Genomic DNA, 16990 nt, shown 5'->3' on the forward strand with positions numbered 1-16990 from the left:
ACACACACACACACACACACACACAGACACACAGACACAGACACACACACACAGACACACACACACTTACACACACAGACACACACGCACACACACACACACAGACACAGACACACACACACAGACACACACACACGCACACACACACAGACACACACGCACACACACAGAGACACACACACACAGACACACACGCACACACACACAGACACACACACACAGACACACACACACACACAGAGACACACACACAGACACGCACACACACCCCTTACCCTGTGTTTACCTCATAAAACCAGCTGACAGTCAGCACTACTCTTACTTTAGTGTAACGTTAATCAGCCTGTCATGGATGGACAATGGACGGTCCTTGCCATCCAGTACTGAAAGTGATGAAAGTGTCATCATTGTGCCTCTGCAGCAGACAGCCGAGGTCATGTCTGTGGAGTCTTCGGGGTCACAGAAGGATGGCTCCTTCACACCTGTGATTCACTTTGCGGGGGACATAGTGGCTTAGATGGAAAAAATGACTTGGGCAGATTTCTTTTTGATCTAATTATTCGAGTGAATAGAAAGTTAGAGACTAAATTGACCTTGCAGCTTTATGACCAAATTTGGGATTTACTGGAAGAGGAACATATTATTATTCCTCCAGATTTCTCTCTTAGCAAGCTGGTTTATAAGAACCTGATCAAAGAGTGGAAATACCCATTCAATGTGGCCTTTCATGTGTCTGCTGGGCTGCCGACGATGGACAAACACATAATCAGTAGTTTCCTGGAACATGCTACAAGAAGCAAGACGTCAGCGCTACGAAGAACAAGAACTTCTTCTCACAGTTTGCAAAGCCCTTCATGAAGAGTTCAGGCCCGACTTCCTTAGACACCCGGGGGCACCTGTAGTAGACGCACACGACTCACAAACACCTGTTTGTGAACTTGTCTGCAGTCTACAAAAAAAATATTAAAAATAATTAAATAATATAAAATAAAATAAATAAAAAACCTAAAAAAACTTCTACTACTTCTTTTATTCATACTAAATTATTTAGAAAACAAATAGCTGTTAAATAATATTTTACTTAAAGAATAAAATAATGCAATAAAAAATGTAATTTCTCTCATAATAACTGCGATAAGTGTAACAAGTGTCAACTCTTTATTCATATTAACTGGAGGTCACAGCCAGGGTCCTGGACCAAGTTTTTGCACTGGTGCACCGCATCACACTTAACACCGCAGTTTGTCGTTTAATTGCTGTCCGTATATTGTTGTACAGATCAGGCCTTATCTTGACATCTATCTTAACGCAGACGTTCGTTTCACATTCTCTCATCATCTGCAGCCGCATCTACTGTTTACCTGAACATGAACAGGCTTAATAATCACATATCATCCTAAACTGAATTTGGACCATGTTTAATGAACACAGGTAAATAAAAACATGTTGTAAATGTACTGATAGTAGATAGATAGAGGGGGGTCTGGGGTCCTCCCTCCATTAATGAAGTAGATGCTATTTCCTGCATTCTGGTGGATTTGAACAGAATGTAAACACCTACTTTACCGACAGAAGTAAAGGCTTAACTCAATAACTATTACTGAGAGATTCAATAATAACTCCCTAGTTATAACAACCTAGTGCTGGTCGCTCAGACTGGACATGGCGACGAGCCGTCCAATCAGCTCGCACTAAATCCAGCATCCGGTCGGTCCAGAGTTTACAGGAGCCCATCTTCCTCCTACTCTGGACACAGAGTGTTGTGGCAAAAAGTAAAGACTCTAAAAAGACTCTGAAATGATGACCGAAAAGTTTATTACAAGCAGCTGCACAGGGAGAAGCACAGAACAGGTCCGACAGCTCTCAGTGCTTCTCCGCCGAGCAGGAGGCCGTTACATGTTTTATATATTAAACGTGTCCTTCAATTCTTCAACTTCCACCAGGCTTAATGTGACATATTAACCCTCTGAGTGTGCAGGTGCAGTTCTTCTCCATCCATCACGCACACATGATGTGATTCAGGATTTTTCCACCACAAGAGACACTGAGGAGCCACAGGAATCAAACCCAAACCCAGCACACAGAGGGGCAGTGAAGGTGCTGCTGAAGGTGTGGAGGTGGATCAGTGTGTCCGAGGACACTCTGTAGAAGGACAGAGTGCCAGCAGGACAGTCCACATACACTGCTACTCTGCTGGAGGAGGAGGAGGAGGGGGAGGAGATGGATGTTTCTCCACCATCTTGACAGACAGAGTAACCATCTTCATTGGAGCACCTCAGACACCAGGGCACATCGCTTCCTCTCAACCAAACCTTGCTTCTCCTGTAACTCACTGATACATACACCTCTCCTCTCCACTCCACCTCCCAGTAACAGCGCCCGGTCAGATGGTTTCTACACAGCAGCTGAGGACGCCACTCGTAGAAGCGGTCTGGATAGTCAGGATACGGCGGCTCCTCCCTCACACGCGTCACCGTCCTGTTGTGGTCGGACAGCTGGAGGTTTGTGTTCACCGAGTCTGTGTCGACCTGAAGCTGACAGAGATCTGACGGAGACAGAGACACAGTTAACCTCTGCTGCCTCCACCCCTCTGCTGCCTCCACCCCTCTGCTGCCTGACAGGCTACTCATTCATGTTTAATGAGGAACACACACTTACACTTCCTCAGACCAGGAGCCACCCTCCGCTCTCCACCATGGTCCACCCTGCAGGAGGAAACACCGTCAGAGGGATCCTCTACCAACAGGAGGAGGGTAAGGGGAGGAGGAGGAAAAGAAGGAGGAGGTGGAGGAAGAGGAGGAGGTGGAGGTGGAGTAAGGGGAGGAGGAGGAGGTGGAGGTGGTGGTGGTGGAACACTAGGTGGTGGAAGAGGAGGTGGTGGTGGAAGAGGAGGAGGAGGAGGTGGAGGAGGAAGAGGAGGAAGAGGAGGAGGTGGAGGTGGTGGTGGAAGAGGAGGAAGAAGGAGGAGGTGGTGGTGGAAGAGGAGGTGGAGGAGGAGTAGGGGGGAGGAGGAGGAAGAGGTGGAGATGGAGGAGGAGGAGGAGGAGGAGGTATAGTAGGGGGGAGGAAGAGGAGGAGGAGGTATAGTAGGGGGGAGGAAGAGGAGGAGGGGGTGGAGGTCGAGGAGTAGGAGGAGGAGGTCCATACCTGAGCGTGTCCAGTCCACAGTGTGCAGCCTCAGCACGCAGCAGCTGCACTCCGGAGTCTCCTGGATGGTTGTAGCTCAGGTCCAGCTCTCTCAGGTGGGACGGGCTGGAGCTCAGCGCTGAGGCCAGAGAAGCACAGCCGTCCTCTGTGATCAGACATCCTGACAGGCTGGGGGCACAGAAACCATCAGGAAGGAACCATACAGACCCTCAGCATGAACCTGGAGCAGCATTTAACTGAACCCTGACCTGAGAGTCCGCAGCCTAGAGTCGGGGCTCCCCAGTCCAGAACACAGCTGCTTCACTCCTGCATCCCCCAGGTCGTTGTTACTCAGGCTCAGCTCTGTCAGATGGGGGGGGCTGGACTTCAGAGCTGAGCCCAGAGGAGCACAGCTGGTCTCTGACAAGCTGCAGTGATACAATCTGAATAAAGAGTTAAAGACGTCAGTAACTTCTTGTCTGCAGTCATGCAGCGTTTCATTATCAGAGAAGAAGAAGGTTCAGAATGTACCAGCAGTACACCCCGTACAGACACTTCAGCTCAAGAGCTCTGCAGCTCCACCTGTGGAGGTTTTAAACCATAAGGATCCTCCATGTGGATCAGTCTAAGAGCAGCCTGATGTCTCACAACTCAAAAACAAAATGGAGTCTGACCTCAGAGTCTGCAGTCTGCAGTCTGGACTCTCCAGGAACCCGCACAGCTGCTTCAGGCCCGAGTCCTGCAGGTTGTTTTTACTCAGGTCCAGGTGTCTCAGATGGGAGGGGTTGGACTGCAGAGCTGAGCCAAGAGGGGCCCAGCTGGTCTCTGACAGACTGCAGCCAAACAGCCTGAATAAAAGACATTGAAGAAATCATTGATAACCCAATGTGATCAGGTTACGGTGTACAGATCAATATCACAATATCAATGAGACAGAAAGAGTCATTCCTGAACAGGTCTGTAATGTCCATGTGGACTTCAGACTGGAGCTGGTCTGTCATCAGATCATGAGGACTGAGGAGACAGCTGCTGACATGAAGGATGATGCTCTTCATGTAAACTGTCTGTGCTCCCTGTGCTGTCCGTCAGTCCTGACAGGTGCTCTGTGCAGTCTGAGACAAACTGGACGCCCATATTTCATAAACCTGATCATGAATAATAACAGAGAACTGACCTCAGAGTCTGCAGTCTGCAGTCTGGACTCTGCAGTCCAGAACACAGCTGCTCCACTCCTGACTCCTGCAGGCTGTTCCAGCTCAGGTCCAGATGTCTCAGGTGGGAGGGGTCGGACCTCAGAGCTGAGCCCAGAGAAGCACAACTGCTCTCTGACAGACTGCAGCCCCACAACCTGAGTAAAGAAGAACAGACACTGAAGAAATCATTGATCATCCAATCAGACGTGATCAGGTCCAAATGCATAGATGAAGAGAACTGACCTCAGAGTCTGCAGTCTGCACTGAGGACTCTGCAGTCCAGAACACAGCTGTGCCACTCCTGACTCCTGCAGACTGTTCCAGCTCAGGTCCAGATGTGTCAGGTGGGAGGGGCTGGACTGCAGAGCTGAGGCCACGACTTCACAGTGAGTCTCTGAGAGTCTGCAGCCAGGAAGTCTGTGAGGACAGGAACATCAGAAACAGGACACTTTATATAAAGACAAAGACACGGCTGACATGTTCCAATGAACACGTGGACCTCTGAAGGACCACACATCTGGATCTGTGAAGGCCTGAACCACTAATCTACACTGATTCACAATCATCATCACATCTGGACTCACCGAGCCTTCCTGCAGTTCCTCACAGCTGGGATCAGTCTCAGTCGTCCATCCTCTGTTGTGTTGTACCTGTCCAGGTCCAGCTCCTCCAGAACCTCCTCTGACATCTGCAGCATGTAGGCCAGAGCTGAACAGTGGACCACAGAGAGGCACTCTGACCTGGTCTTTGACCGCAGGAACTCTTGGATCTCCTGATGGACTGAGAGCTCGTTCATCTCCATCAGACAGTGGAAGATGTTGATGCTTCTGTCAGGAGAGATGTCACCAGTGTTCATCCATTTCAGGTTGTTGATGATTCTCTGGGTGGTTTCTGGACTGGTCTCTGTCTGACCCAGCAGGCCTTGTAAGAGCCTCTGATTGGACTGCAGAGAGAGGCCATGAAGGAAGCGAACCACCAGGTCCAGGTGGCCATTTTTACTTCGGAGGGATTTCTCCATGACTCTCTTCAGGAAGTCATCCAGAGAGGAGTGTCTGTACTTGTCTCCCAGGAAGTCCTCCAGCCCCTCGGTGGTCCTGTTGGTGTAACAGAGGATCAGGTGGAGAGCAGCCAGAAATTCCTGAACACTCAGATGGATGAAGCAGAACACCATGTCCTGGTACAGGCCTCTCTCCTCTTTAAAGATCTGTGTGAACAGTCCTGAGCACACTGAGGCTGCTCTGATATCGATGCCACACTCTGTCAGGTCTGATTCATAGAAGATCAGGTTTCCTTTCTGCAGCTGATCAAAAGCCAGTTTCCCCAGAGACCGGATCATCTCCCTGCTCTCTGGACTCCAGTGTGGATCCGTCTCAGCTCCTCCCTCATACTTGACCCTCTTGACTTTGGCCTGAACCACCAGGAGGTGGATGTACATCTCAGTCAGGGTCTTTGGAAGGACTCTTCTGTCTCCAGAATTCAAAAGATTGTCAAGAACTGTAGCAGTGATCCAGCAGAAGACCGAGATGTGGCACATGATGTGGAGGCTTCGTGATGTCTTGATGTGGGAGATGATCCTGCTGGCCCGCTCCTCCTCTCTGAACCTCGTCCTGAAGTACTCCTCCTTCTGGGGGTCGGTGAACCCTCTGACCTCTGTCACCATGTCCACACAGTCAGGAGGGATCTGATTGGCTGCTGCAGGTCTTGTGGTGATCCAGAGGCGAGCAGAGGGAAGCAGCTTCCCCCTGATGAGGTTTGTCAGCAGCACATGCACTGAGGTGGACTCTGTGACATCAGTCAGGACCTGAGTGTTGTGGAAGTCCAGAGGAGGTCGACACTCATCCAGACCGTCAAAGATGAAGAGCACCTGGAGGTGCTGGAAGCTGCAGATTCCTGCCTCTTTGGTTTCAGGGAAGAAGTGATGAACAAGCTCCACCAAGCTGAACCGTTCCTCTCTCAGCACATTCAGCTCTCTGAACGTGAATGGAAATGTGAAGTGGACGTCCTGGTGGTCTTTGTCTTCAGCCCAGTCCAGACTGAACTTCTGTGTTAGGACTGTTTTCCCGATGCCAGCCACTCCCTGTGTCATCACTGTTCTGATTGGTTCCTGTCTTCCAGGTGAGCCTTCGAAGAGGTCTGCTGGTCTGATGGGGGTTTCTGGTCTGTGTGCTGTCCTGGATGCTGCTTCAATCTGTCTGACCTCATGGTCCTCGCTAACCCCTGCAGTCCCCCCCTCTGTGATGTAGAGCTCTGTGTAGATCTGGTTCAGAAGGGTTTTCTTTCCTGCTTTGGCGATGCCCTCAAACACACACTGGAACTTTCTCTGCAGGTCAGACTTCATCTTCTGTTGACAGCCAGCGAGGACCTCTGCAGAAACAGCAGTTTGTTACGACATGTGTCCCCGGGAGACCTTCCCCCCTGTGGACGGTTCCCTGACTTACCTGAAGGCTCTGAAGGGACGTCTTTGAGGTTCTCCACCAGGTCATTCCTGCTGATCTTCACCAAAACCTTCTTCATGACTTTAATGGAGTTCAGATGGTAGGTGTTCAACATCTGGTCCACCGCAGTCATCCGGTTCGCTCTTTCAAGTCGAGACTTTGGGATGGGCAGGAAGTCTTCTAGAGTCCCCCTCTGACACAGCAACCACTTAAACTTCTCAAACTCCTCTTTTCCCAAATCCTCCAAAGTCTGCAGAAGCACCTCTGGAGGGCATGCCATCCTGACAGGTCTCAGAGGTCTGTATCCGTCCTCTGCTGGTTCTGCCGTCTCCTGCTGCGACCACAGGGTTCCTACAGGTTTACACTCCCAGAGAAATGAAAACCAAAGAAGAACAGGTCTGTTCTGGTGGAGGATCGCGGCCTTTAACGTCACTTCTGTTTCTTTAATGGAACAAAGGAAGCTGTGACTGACAGACAAGCTGCTGCTGATCAATATCGACAGAAACTCTGGCGAGCGACTGGAGGACAGCAGAGAACAGTCGGAGAGTTCTCACCTCGGAGCTCAGACGTCCCCCTCCTCCAGAGAAGTAACCCAGCTGTGACATCACAGGATGTTTCCTCATACCAACTTCTGTGAAACAAACAGGAAGTGAAACTTCATACTCTAAATGGTGTCATCGCTCACACACATTCAGTGTAAGGTGTGTATAACTTCAATATCTAACATGATTTATATCTCACTGTGATCATATCTGACCTGTCTGCTGCAGGACAAACTGCTGCTGATCCATACATTCATCATCCATACCTCAGTCTTTACTTTGAGATGTTTTCATTTGTCATTTCTTTTACTTTAATGAGTTTATTTATGTTTTAAGTCACTGAGTGAATTTATTCTTAATCTTATTGTAATAAAACATTTCAGCGCTCAGTGCAGGAACCACCAATGGGCAGCAGGGGGCGCCATGGTAACATGGTCTGAAAAGGTGAGAGCCAGAAGACAACCGACGGGCTGAGAGGCTGAGCTGGAGAGGTGGAGGTCAGCAGAGACTGAAGCTACATCCAGGTGAAAGTGTCCGAGGGAAGAGAAGCCGCTTCTATCAGTGTGAAGAGTTTAACCCTGTGCAGGCTGTGGCCTGAGCTTCCGTCCCTGCAGGGACGTGACCCACACGAGGACACACACACAGAACCGGCTTTAAAGACACACTGCAGCCTTTATTAGGATGAAGCAACAAGTACAAACAATGACATCAGCATCACACGGTAACAAACACGACACACGTCAGAGTGACACTGCAGCACACACCAGCATCAGGGCTGCTCACTGGAGAGAAAGAAAATAAAAATCATATTCATCACAACATCATGAGCCACTTCAGAACCCCGCCTTTAAGATACACCGTGTGAACAGCACAAACATGGACACAAGCGTCTGAACGTCCTTATTAACGTGCCACGCTCAACGATCCAACGCGCTCCGACACCCGGCGCCGTCACCAACAGGAAGGACCACAGCAGGACCTTCAGGTACACAACACACACAAGTTTAAACACGACAGCACACTTCCAACCTCATATATATATATATATATATACACATACACACCTGTTAACACTGGTACACTGCAGGTGCTCATTCAAAGGGCACGACTGCACACATGTCTGAATACACACACCTGCAGAAACACACAGAACATCAGCACGCATGGCACCACCTCAGACCTTCACCTGATGACGGCGTATAGAAAGGTGGGAATACTTAACCTTTCATTAAGGGAAGCTCCTTCAGCTGCGGACATCCGGCGCCTTCACGACACCAACAGGAAGGACCACAGCGGGACCTTCAGGTACACAACACGCACAAGTTTAAACCCACCAGCGACAGCACAGTACGTCAGCTACACAGCCTTAATGACATTAAACACACGCTCCGGGACGCACCGTCGCCGCCCTCCTGCACCGGGACGCACCGTCTCCGCCCTCCTGCACCGGGACGCACCGTCTCCGCCCTCCTGCACCGGGACGCACCGGGACGCACCGTCGCCGCCCTCCTGCACCGGGACGCACCACGATCCTCATCAGCTCGCCACGTGTCACCGACAATAAAAGGAGAAACAACATGACTGTAATTCAATCAAAACACATCAAACTGATTTGTCACATTGACTTGTGTGGACTGACCCGGTGCATGGGTTCACACTGTGGTTCTGCATCACCGAGCCCCTCTCCTTTGTCTGCTCCCACAGCAGAGAGGTCCAGCAGCAGCAGGGACAGGCTGGAGCTGGGCTGACCGGCTCCTCTTCATACTGCAGCTCTGCCAGGAGGTCCTGATGACGTGCTCTCTGTGATGCAGGTGGAGCAGCATGCCGACAGGCCTTAGTGTTGAGGGTGATGGAGGTCTTCACTCCTTGGGACTCGTCTGAGCCTGTTAGAAGGTTCTTCTGACTCATCGCTCAGCAGCTCAGCAGCACCTCCAGCCTGTAGAAACACAGTCACATGACACAACTTCATCCTTTCATGCGGTCCGTATGATACAAACACTTCAGGTTCATTAAGACTCTCCTAGCTCCACCATACCTGCAGGCTCCAATGGTCCCAACAGGAAAGGTGGTTGGCTGGTACACGATGACGCCGCGGCGTGATGTCACTGAAAAGGCCCTGGAACAGCTGGAAGAAAGGAAAGGGTTAAATACAGAGAATCACTGAGTCCAAAATGCTGCATTTAAAAAGGCTCCACCCACCGTTCCTACTGACAGACCTTGGCCTGTGATCTCTGACGCAAGGGGGCGGAGCCAGAAAAGGCTGGCCGTGTCCTTTTCCAGCCGTGACTCCGCCTCCTACATGTCCAGGTGAGAGGCAGCACAAACACCCAGCAGCATGCTGCACATGAAGCACACGACACAACACAATTCCTGACAGGACAGAGGTGATGACATCACAAACACACACGTTACACAGAGCCACACAGTGACCCACATGTTACACAGAGCCACACAGTGACCCACACGTTACACAGAACCACACAGTGACCCACACGTTACACAGAACCACACAGTGACCCACACACGTTACACAGAGCCACACAGTGACCCACACACGTTACACAGAGCCACAGTGACCCACACACGTTACACAGAGCCACACAGTGACCCACACGTTACACAGAGCCACACAGTGACCCACACGTTACACAGAGCCACACAGTGACCCACACGTTACACAGAGCCACACAGTGACCCACACGTTACACAGAGCCACACAGTGACCCACACGTTACACACACTGAATGTTTCATAGTTCATGGTTCCAGTCCTTCTGCAGGCGTACTGATGACACTGATGGTTGTTGAATGCCACACCGTGATGTTCCAGTGATCCATGACTTCACCCAGGTTTGGGTGTAGCTGCACTTGTTGGGGGGGGGGGGGTCCTTTAGGACCATTTTCATTGACCTGTGCACTTCCGGCTCCTGCCAGCCCCCCTGTGGGTCTGTCTGATGGTCCACGTGTCTCCTTTGTGTTGTTTTATCCACTTGAACGTTGCTTGGAGAAGCTGTCGGTGTCGGCTGTGCAGCACGTTTGTTGTGTTGTTGTGTGCCAGTCCCAGTCAAGTCACTAACCCCCATCACTACAACCACACTAGATACACCTGAACCACAGACTGAGCTCAGTCCACACACCCTGACAACATGCTACTACACTATGAGGAGGAGGACAACCCCACCCAGAGCCCCTCAGTCAGTCAAACAGTCAGGGCACGCCTGTGATGCCACATCCCTCCGCTGGTCCTGGTGAGATGGAAGGCAGAAGCTCCGGTCCTCCAGGCACAAGCACCAGTTCTCCAGGCAGAAGCATCTTCCTGTGTCTTCCGTTTTGCAGATGGTGGTCTGAAATTCGGCGGGGTCCAGGGACAGCGTGTTCAGCCAGAGGGAAGCGGTTTAAATGCGTTTCCATCTGGCTGAATGTATTAATCTACATAAAATGACCCTGAAGTCTACAGAGTCCACCTTACCTCGACCGTTCAGAGTGAACAGTCAAAGAAACAAGCCTGGCTGCATCCCGCTGGCTGCCGGAGGGCCGGGCGGAGGGAACGGAGGCGTGATGTCACCTGAGGAGGAGCGGAGGACAGATCATTTTAACACAATCACATGACGTTCTGTGTTTCCATTGGTGACGATGTGCGACGCAGGCTTCACCTGGCTGAAGAGGTCCCTTCGGCCACCGAGTCCATCGCAGCTTCTTGGAGGCCTGCGGGGTCAAAGGTCACAGAGCAACATGATGAGTAAGCTGCTGGATGGAGACCCTCAACATGAGCTGCACACTTACTACCCGACTGAAGTCCAGGCTCCACGGAGCAGCTCACAGCAGGTCTGAGGAGAAAGTCACAGCAGCACGGTGAGCGCCTCCACTGATTGACTGACTGTCAGCATGTGTCAGGGTGCAGACATACTACCTCGCCTGCAGACGTCCAGGCCCTGTGGTGCAGCTCCACGGTGGAGCTCCATGGTCCTGAGGAGCAGAGAGTCACAGCATGAGCGCCTCCACTGAGGTGTCAGCATGTGTCAAGGTGCAGACATACTACCTCTCCTGCAGACGTCCAGGCCCTGTGGTGCAGCTCCGTGGATCTGAGGAGAGAAACACACACAGCTGTATCATCAGCGTCTTCACTAGAGGATGGAGACATACTACCTCACTCGGACGACCGGGCCTCATGGTGCAGCTCCGCGGTCCTGAGGAGAAACAAAGTGAGAGCAGCATGGTGAGCGTCTCACTGGGAGGATGTGTCGGCATGTGTCAAGGTGGAGACATACTACCTCTCCGACAGAAGTCCAGGCCCCATGGTGCAGTCCCGTGGTGCAGCTCCACGGTGGAGCTCCGTGGTCCTGAGGAGCAGAGAGTCACAGCATGAGCGCCTCCACTGAGGTGTCAGCATGTGTCAAGGTGCAGACATACTACCTCTCCTGCAGACGTCCAGGCCCTGCGGTGCAGCTCCGTGGTGCAGCTCCGCGGTGGAGTCCTGTGGTGCAGCTCCGTGGTGCAGCTCCGCGGTGGAGTCCTGTGGTGCAGCTCCGCGGTGGAGTCCTGTGGTGCAGCTCCGCGGTGGAGTCCTGTGAAGACAGAAGAAGCCGTCAACACACACTCCTCACACACTCCTCACACACTCCTCACACACTCCTCACACACTCCTCACACACTCCTCACACACTCCTCACACACTCCTCACACAGCCCCTGAAAGCCCTGCACAGCTCAGACAGCTACAAAAGCTAAGAAGCCCGCTAACAGCTGATAAAAGGCAGCGTGGTGACGGAGGACTGGACAGGAGCTGCCACTGAGAGACTAACGGCTACAAGAAGAGAGGCGGGCAGAGCTACAGTGACTACAGCCGAGCTCCACCCGCCATTATTGATACACCTGATATTTGGATGGCAGCTCGTCCTGTCTGAAGAACTGCTCAGAGTCCGTCCTCCACCACCTGCTGCTTCTCTACCGCTCCCTCCGTCACAGTGTGAGCGCTCTGCTGCTCCACCTTCTTATTGATCCTGGGATCTTTAACTTTATAAACATACATCTAAGACTGTCAGGCCGCAGTAACACACAGACACACACAGACACACACACAGACACACACACAGACACACACACACACACACAGACACAGACACACACACAAACACAGACACACACACAGACACACACACACACAGACACACACACAGACACACACACACACAGACACACACACAGACACACACACACAAACACACAAACACACACACACACACACACACACACACACACACACACCTTATTTAACCCTTCCATCACGTCACCTCTTCAGTTCAAGCACCAAACATGCAGCTGAACATCTCATGTTAATCTAATGGCCCAACGACTCAACACCTCCTGAAAGGAGACAACAGTCCAGGAGCAGCTCCACCCGCTCCACCCGCTCCACCAGGCGTCCGTCTGGTGCTCCTCTTGTCCTGACAGATGGACTCCCAGTCTTCAGTGCTTCCATGTGGATCTCTGATTGAATGGAAGGAAAACGTTGATGTGAGTCTGTGGTCCAGGACCCTCGTCCAGGTCCCGACAGCTGCTGAAGGCATCGATCCTTTGTCGATCCTTTGTCGATGACTTCATTCTTCATCTCTTCAGAGTTCAAACTCCTTTTTCAGCAGCTGCTCCACTCCAAAAACCAACAACTCTCTACCACACAACCACAGCACCACAACACTAACACAACACCAACACTACCACAGCACCACAACACCAACAACTCTCTACCACACAACCACTGCAACACAACAGAACCACAACACCAACAACACTAACACAGCACCACCACAACGCTAAAACATAACCACAACACTACCACAGCAACAACAGAACCACCACACCACTGCAACACTACCACAGCACCACAACACCAACAACTCTCTACCACACAACCACAGCAACACAACGCTAACACAGAACCACAACACTACCACAAGATGCCGGCATCCACAAGACCCTCAACATCCACAAGACCCTCAACATCCACAAGACCCTCAACATCCACCCACACCCACGCGGCTGCCTGAATGAGTGTCAATCAGTATTGACTTTTGTGGCTAAACGCTAAAGTCTAACTTGTTTATTATTAATATCAACAAATCTATTAATAAATATAAATACATGTTTTGCTAGTCGTGGCTTTTTGGGACAAACTGCAGCTGTTCTACAATTAATCATTAAGTTTTTACTACAATATGATCAATGTGGAGTCGGTGCAGTCTGTCTTTTGGTGCTAATTAGCTTTAGCAGCTGCCTGAAGGAAGGTGAAGGAGTGAAAGGAAAGAAAGACAGGAAACGAAAACGTAGCTTGAGACGGTCCAGCGTGGGGACGCCGTCCCCTCAGGCCGCGGGCCGGTGGCTGCAGCGTGGTCCTCAGCTGTGGAGGACAGGACAGACTCTGACCACTCTCCCCCGGGTGTTGGTGACGACCTGTGACGCAGGTTCCATCTCACCTGGGTCAGCACGCTGCATACATGAGGCGGGTCCACCTGGAAGAAAAGAGTCCTCTTAAAAAGTGCACGCTGACGTAGATGCAGGTGGAGGCCTGCTGGTTGTAGCTCTGACCCATGTGCTCTGATCATCACTTTCAGCTGTGACTCTGGAACCCGTGCGTTTCCCCTGTTCACCACTAGATGGCGACAGACGTTCTCAGTTTGGAAGCTTTGACTTTATACATTAATGAAGCATTTTAATGTCCGCACCTTTCATCATCCAGGCATGTTTGGACAGAGGGAGGACTCCACAGCGCTGCTCCGTCACCTCCTGCTCCCTCCTCCATGTCTGTGATCAGCTCCATCAGCTGCAGCAGCACCTGCTGGGTCCAGCCCCTCGGTGGTCGCCATGGTCCCCGCTGCTTCCAGGCCTTCCTGTGACCCGTTTCTCTTCTTCAGTGGATGTCCCGCCAAAGCTGACGGTGCCGTGCGGTCACACCGGCTCTCGCTGCCGTTACCCCGGGAGGTGGTGTTACTGAAGCCGCCGAACGTCCGCAGCAGCCGGGGGGGAGGGGGGGGCAGCGCTCACCTGCTCCGGGTTGTTTGAAAAATGGCGCCGATGCGCGGGAAATGTATCGCTTCGTCTTTTTCTTCTTTGGTTTAATGGGGGGGGGGGGGGGGGGGGGGGGGCTACGTTTGAGGTGCTCTACCGCCACCTAGCGTTCTCCTCACCACTCACTGGACTTCAATGCTCATGGTCTCTAACAATATACAGAGCGGCCTCGTTAGAACCACTGTGTTCTGGCAGGTGAAACAGGTGGAAACACTGTGACAGCAGCAGCTGTGGGTCCAGTCCTCTGACACATCCCAGACAGGACCTCACAGAACCTCACAGGTCTCCAGAGGAGAACGGAGCAGCTGCTACATCAGGCCACAGAACGAGTCACTGGAGCCCTCAGCTCCTCTGAGCTCCATCCTAACACAGCTGGAGGCAGCGGCTGCGTCTGATTGGTCGGTTCTGATCATGGTTACATCACACAGGTGACTTCCTGTTACACAACACGTCTGCTGGACTCTGAGTCATCTGCTCCAACAGTCACAGCACAGTCAGCTCTGCTGCATGTACTGGAGCACATGGCAGCATGCAGCATGGTGGACCAGGTCAAAGGTCTGTGTTTAACTTGTCCAGATGTCACGTGTGCTCATCATCATCATCATCATCATCATCATCACCATCATCATCATCACCATCATCATCATCATCATGAACAGATCACATCTCCATCCTGTTTACTGAGGCAGTGAAGGGATACCCGGCGCCCGTCGCTTCCTCGCAGAGATGCGAAGCCTCGCCAGAAACTGACCAATCAGAGCAATTAGAAAATCAATCAGATGATGGATCACCGAGTCTCTCTGACACAAACAGTCCATACCTGCAGGAGCCTGTCCACAGCCGCCCAGAACCACTGGATGACAACGTGGTTGTCATGGTAACATAAACACACACATACGCAATAGGAAACAAATGTGTAATGACACATGGGAGTTGTAGTCCTCACAGGCCGAAGTCACCGTCAGTGTCTCGTTCCAGCTGCTAGCAATGCTAGCTGGGTTCGTGGTACAGCCACTGGAGGGCGCCATAGTCACCGCTGCTGACATAAAAAAAAACGACATTAATAATGACATGAACAGACCAGCAGGTGGCGCTCAGCAGTCAGACAGGATGTGCTTCTTGTCACCCTGCAGAACCCTCTCTGTGCTGTTCGAACTGCAGAGACATCCAACACCAGCAGGGGGAGCTCCTCTACACATCAACAACAAAGCATCAATAATGTTCAGGTGAAGGTCGCTAACATCCTGCTAACTGATCGTCTGTCCTGCAGCGCCCCCATCAGGACACCTTTCTGCCTTTGATTCACTCGGACATGGAGGAGCAGATTTATGGTGTGAGGTAAAACACGTGTGTGTGTGGTGAGTGATGCATGGTGGGAAATCGTTTAGCGCCCTCGCCGGCCCTCGGCGACAGCCCCCGGCAACGGGATGAGAAACGAGGCGGCAACGAGGACGTAATTTGAGAACGAGAGAACGAGGAGGAGGACAGGAGGAGGAGGAGGAGACAGAGGCGAGGGAGGACAAAGGGACGTCACATGACAGAACAAGGAGAGGAGGAGGAGGAGGAGGAAGAGGAGGGGGGAGACAGATCGGGGGAGCTCTCTCTCTGTCGAAGTGTAAACGAGGCGAGAGCGTCACTTCTCCTTCGAGCCAATTTGAATAATGAGGCAGTCTAATTTCCCTCACACACACACACACACAGGCAGAAAACACAGACACACACACATCCATCCATTTGACACCCTGATAGCATGTGTGTGTGTGTGTGTCTGTGCGCGCGCACACACGGATGTTTTTTCTCTGCAGCTGCAGGTGAAGCTCGTCTGCTTCTCTTCCAGTGAACAGACAGGGGGCGCTGCTGCACCAACCAGACCTCCTGGAGGAGGAGTCCAGGCTGCTGCAACACAACAAATCAATAAATAAAAAATAAACAAAAACATCAGGGGGGTGCAATACCTCCAGTGACCACCAGAAGAGGTTACATCCTGATCTACTGCAGTGAACACGGCTGCACTCGTTCACTCTGTCGCCCCCCAGAGGACAACGGGATGTACGAACTCTGGTCCTAACGCGATAAGAAAAACGTAACAGTTTACGTAATTAAAGCATCATTATTCTGTATGTTAACAAGAGGGGGAGGAGGGAGGAGGAGGAGGAGGAAGAGGAGGTGGAGTGGGAGAGGAGGAGGAGGAGGAGAAGGGGGAGGAAGAGGAGGAGGAGGAGGAAGGGGGAGAGGACAAGGATGAGGGGGAGGTGGAGGAGAAGGGGGAGGAGGGGGAGAGGAGGAGGGGTCTAATTGATTTTCTCATTTTCCCTCCCTGGAAAGAGAGAGAGAGAAAAAGAGAGAGAGCGATGACAGCTTTGGCAGTGAAGCAAGAAAATGTGTGTGTGTGTGTGTGTGTGTGAGTGTGTGTGTGTGTGTGTGAGTGTGTGTGTGTGTGAGCGTGTGTGTGTGACCTTGTCTGGCAGTGTGTGTGCGAGAGGCACCGGGTGGGCGAGCGAGCCAGTGAACAGCGAGGGGGAGCCTTGAAACCGTCTTGACTCCCTCCTCCTCCTTACTCTCTCTCTCTCTCTCTCTCTCACACATGCACACACTCCTCGCTCGCCCCGCACATTCCTGCGAACCCTCTCTCCC

The 16990-nt window shown here is 51.8% G+C and overlaps 1 protein-coding gene and 2 long non-coding RNA genes across 7 annotated transcripts; all 3 read right to left on the reverse strand.

Moving 5' to 3' along the window:
• Positions 1 to 1366: 1366 nt before the first annotated feature.
• Positions 1367 to 7333, reverse strand: LOC114431977 (NACHT, LRR and PYD domains-containing protein 12-like). Of its 5 annotated transcripts, XM_028399688.1 has the most exons (9): positions 6758 to 7333; positions 4904 to 6683; positions 4563 to 4736; positions 4301 to 4474; positions 3801 to 3974; positions 3396 to 3569; positions 3148 to 3315; positions 2659 to 2705; positions 1391 to 2545 (listed from the first exon to the last, which is right to left on the reverse strand). In XM_028399688.1, exons 1-9 carry the CDS (start codon positions 7032 to 7034, stop codon positions 2019 to 2021), a joined length of 3495 nt encoding a protein of 1164 aa, XP_028255489.1. In that variant the 5' UTR covers positions 7035 to 7333; the 3' UTR covers positions 1391 to 2018. The 5 variants fall into 5 exon arrangements, with proteins under 5 accessions (XP_028255491.1, XP_028255493.1, XP_028255489.1 ...); XM_028399690.1 differs by lacking the exon at positions 4301 to 4474 and having other exon boundaries at positions 1367 to 2545; XM_028399691.1 differs by lacking the exon at positions 3396 to 3569 and having other exon boundaries at positions 1392 to 2545; positions 3148 to 3289; positions 3949 to 3974.
• Positions 7334 to 8964: 1631 nt separating this feature from the next.
• Positions 8965 to 9653, reverse strand: LOC114432088 (uncharacterized). The gene is made up of 3 exons (XR_003670219.1): positions 9496 to 9653; positions 9332 to 9421; positions 8965 to 9232 (listed from the first exon to the last, which is right to left on the reverse strand). It is a non-coding gene; the product is annotated as an uncharacterized LOC114432088 (long non-coding RNA).
• Positions 9654 to 10073: 420 nt separating this feature from the next.
• On the reverse strand, positions 10074 to 11263 carry LOC114432086 (uncharacterized). The gene is made up of 4 exons (XR_003670217.1): positions 11206 to 11263; positions 11079 to 11122; positions 10949 to 11000; positions 10074 to 10860 (listed from the first exon to the last, which is right to left on the reverse strand). It is a non-coding gene; the product is annotated as an uncharacterized LOC114432086 (long non-coding RNA).
• Between the last annotated feature and the right edge of the window lie 5727 nt (positions 11264 to 16990).

This window comes from Parambassis ranga, chromosome 2, assembly GCF_900634625.1.
Source record: "Parambassis ranga chromosome 2, fParRan2.1, whole genome shotgun sequence".
Classification (NCBI taxonomy): Eukaryota; Metazoa; Chordata; class Actinopteri; family Ambassidae; genus Parambassis; species Parambassis ranga.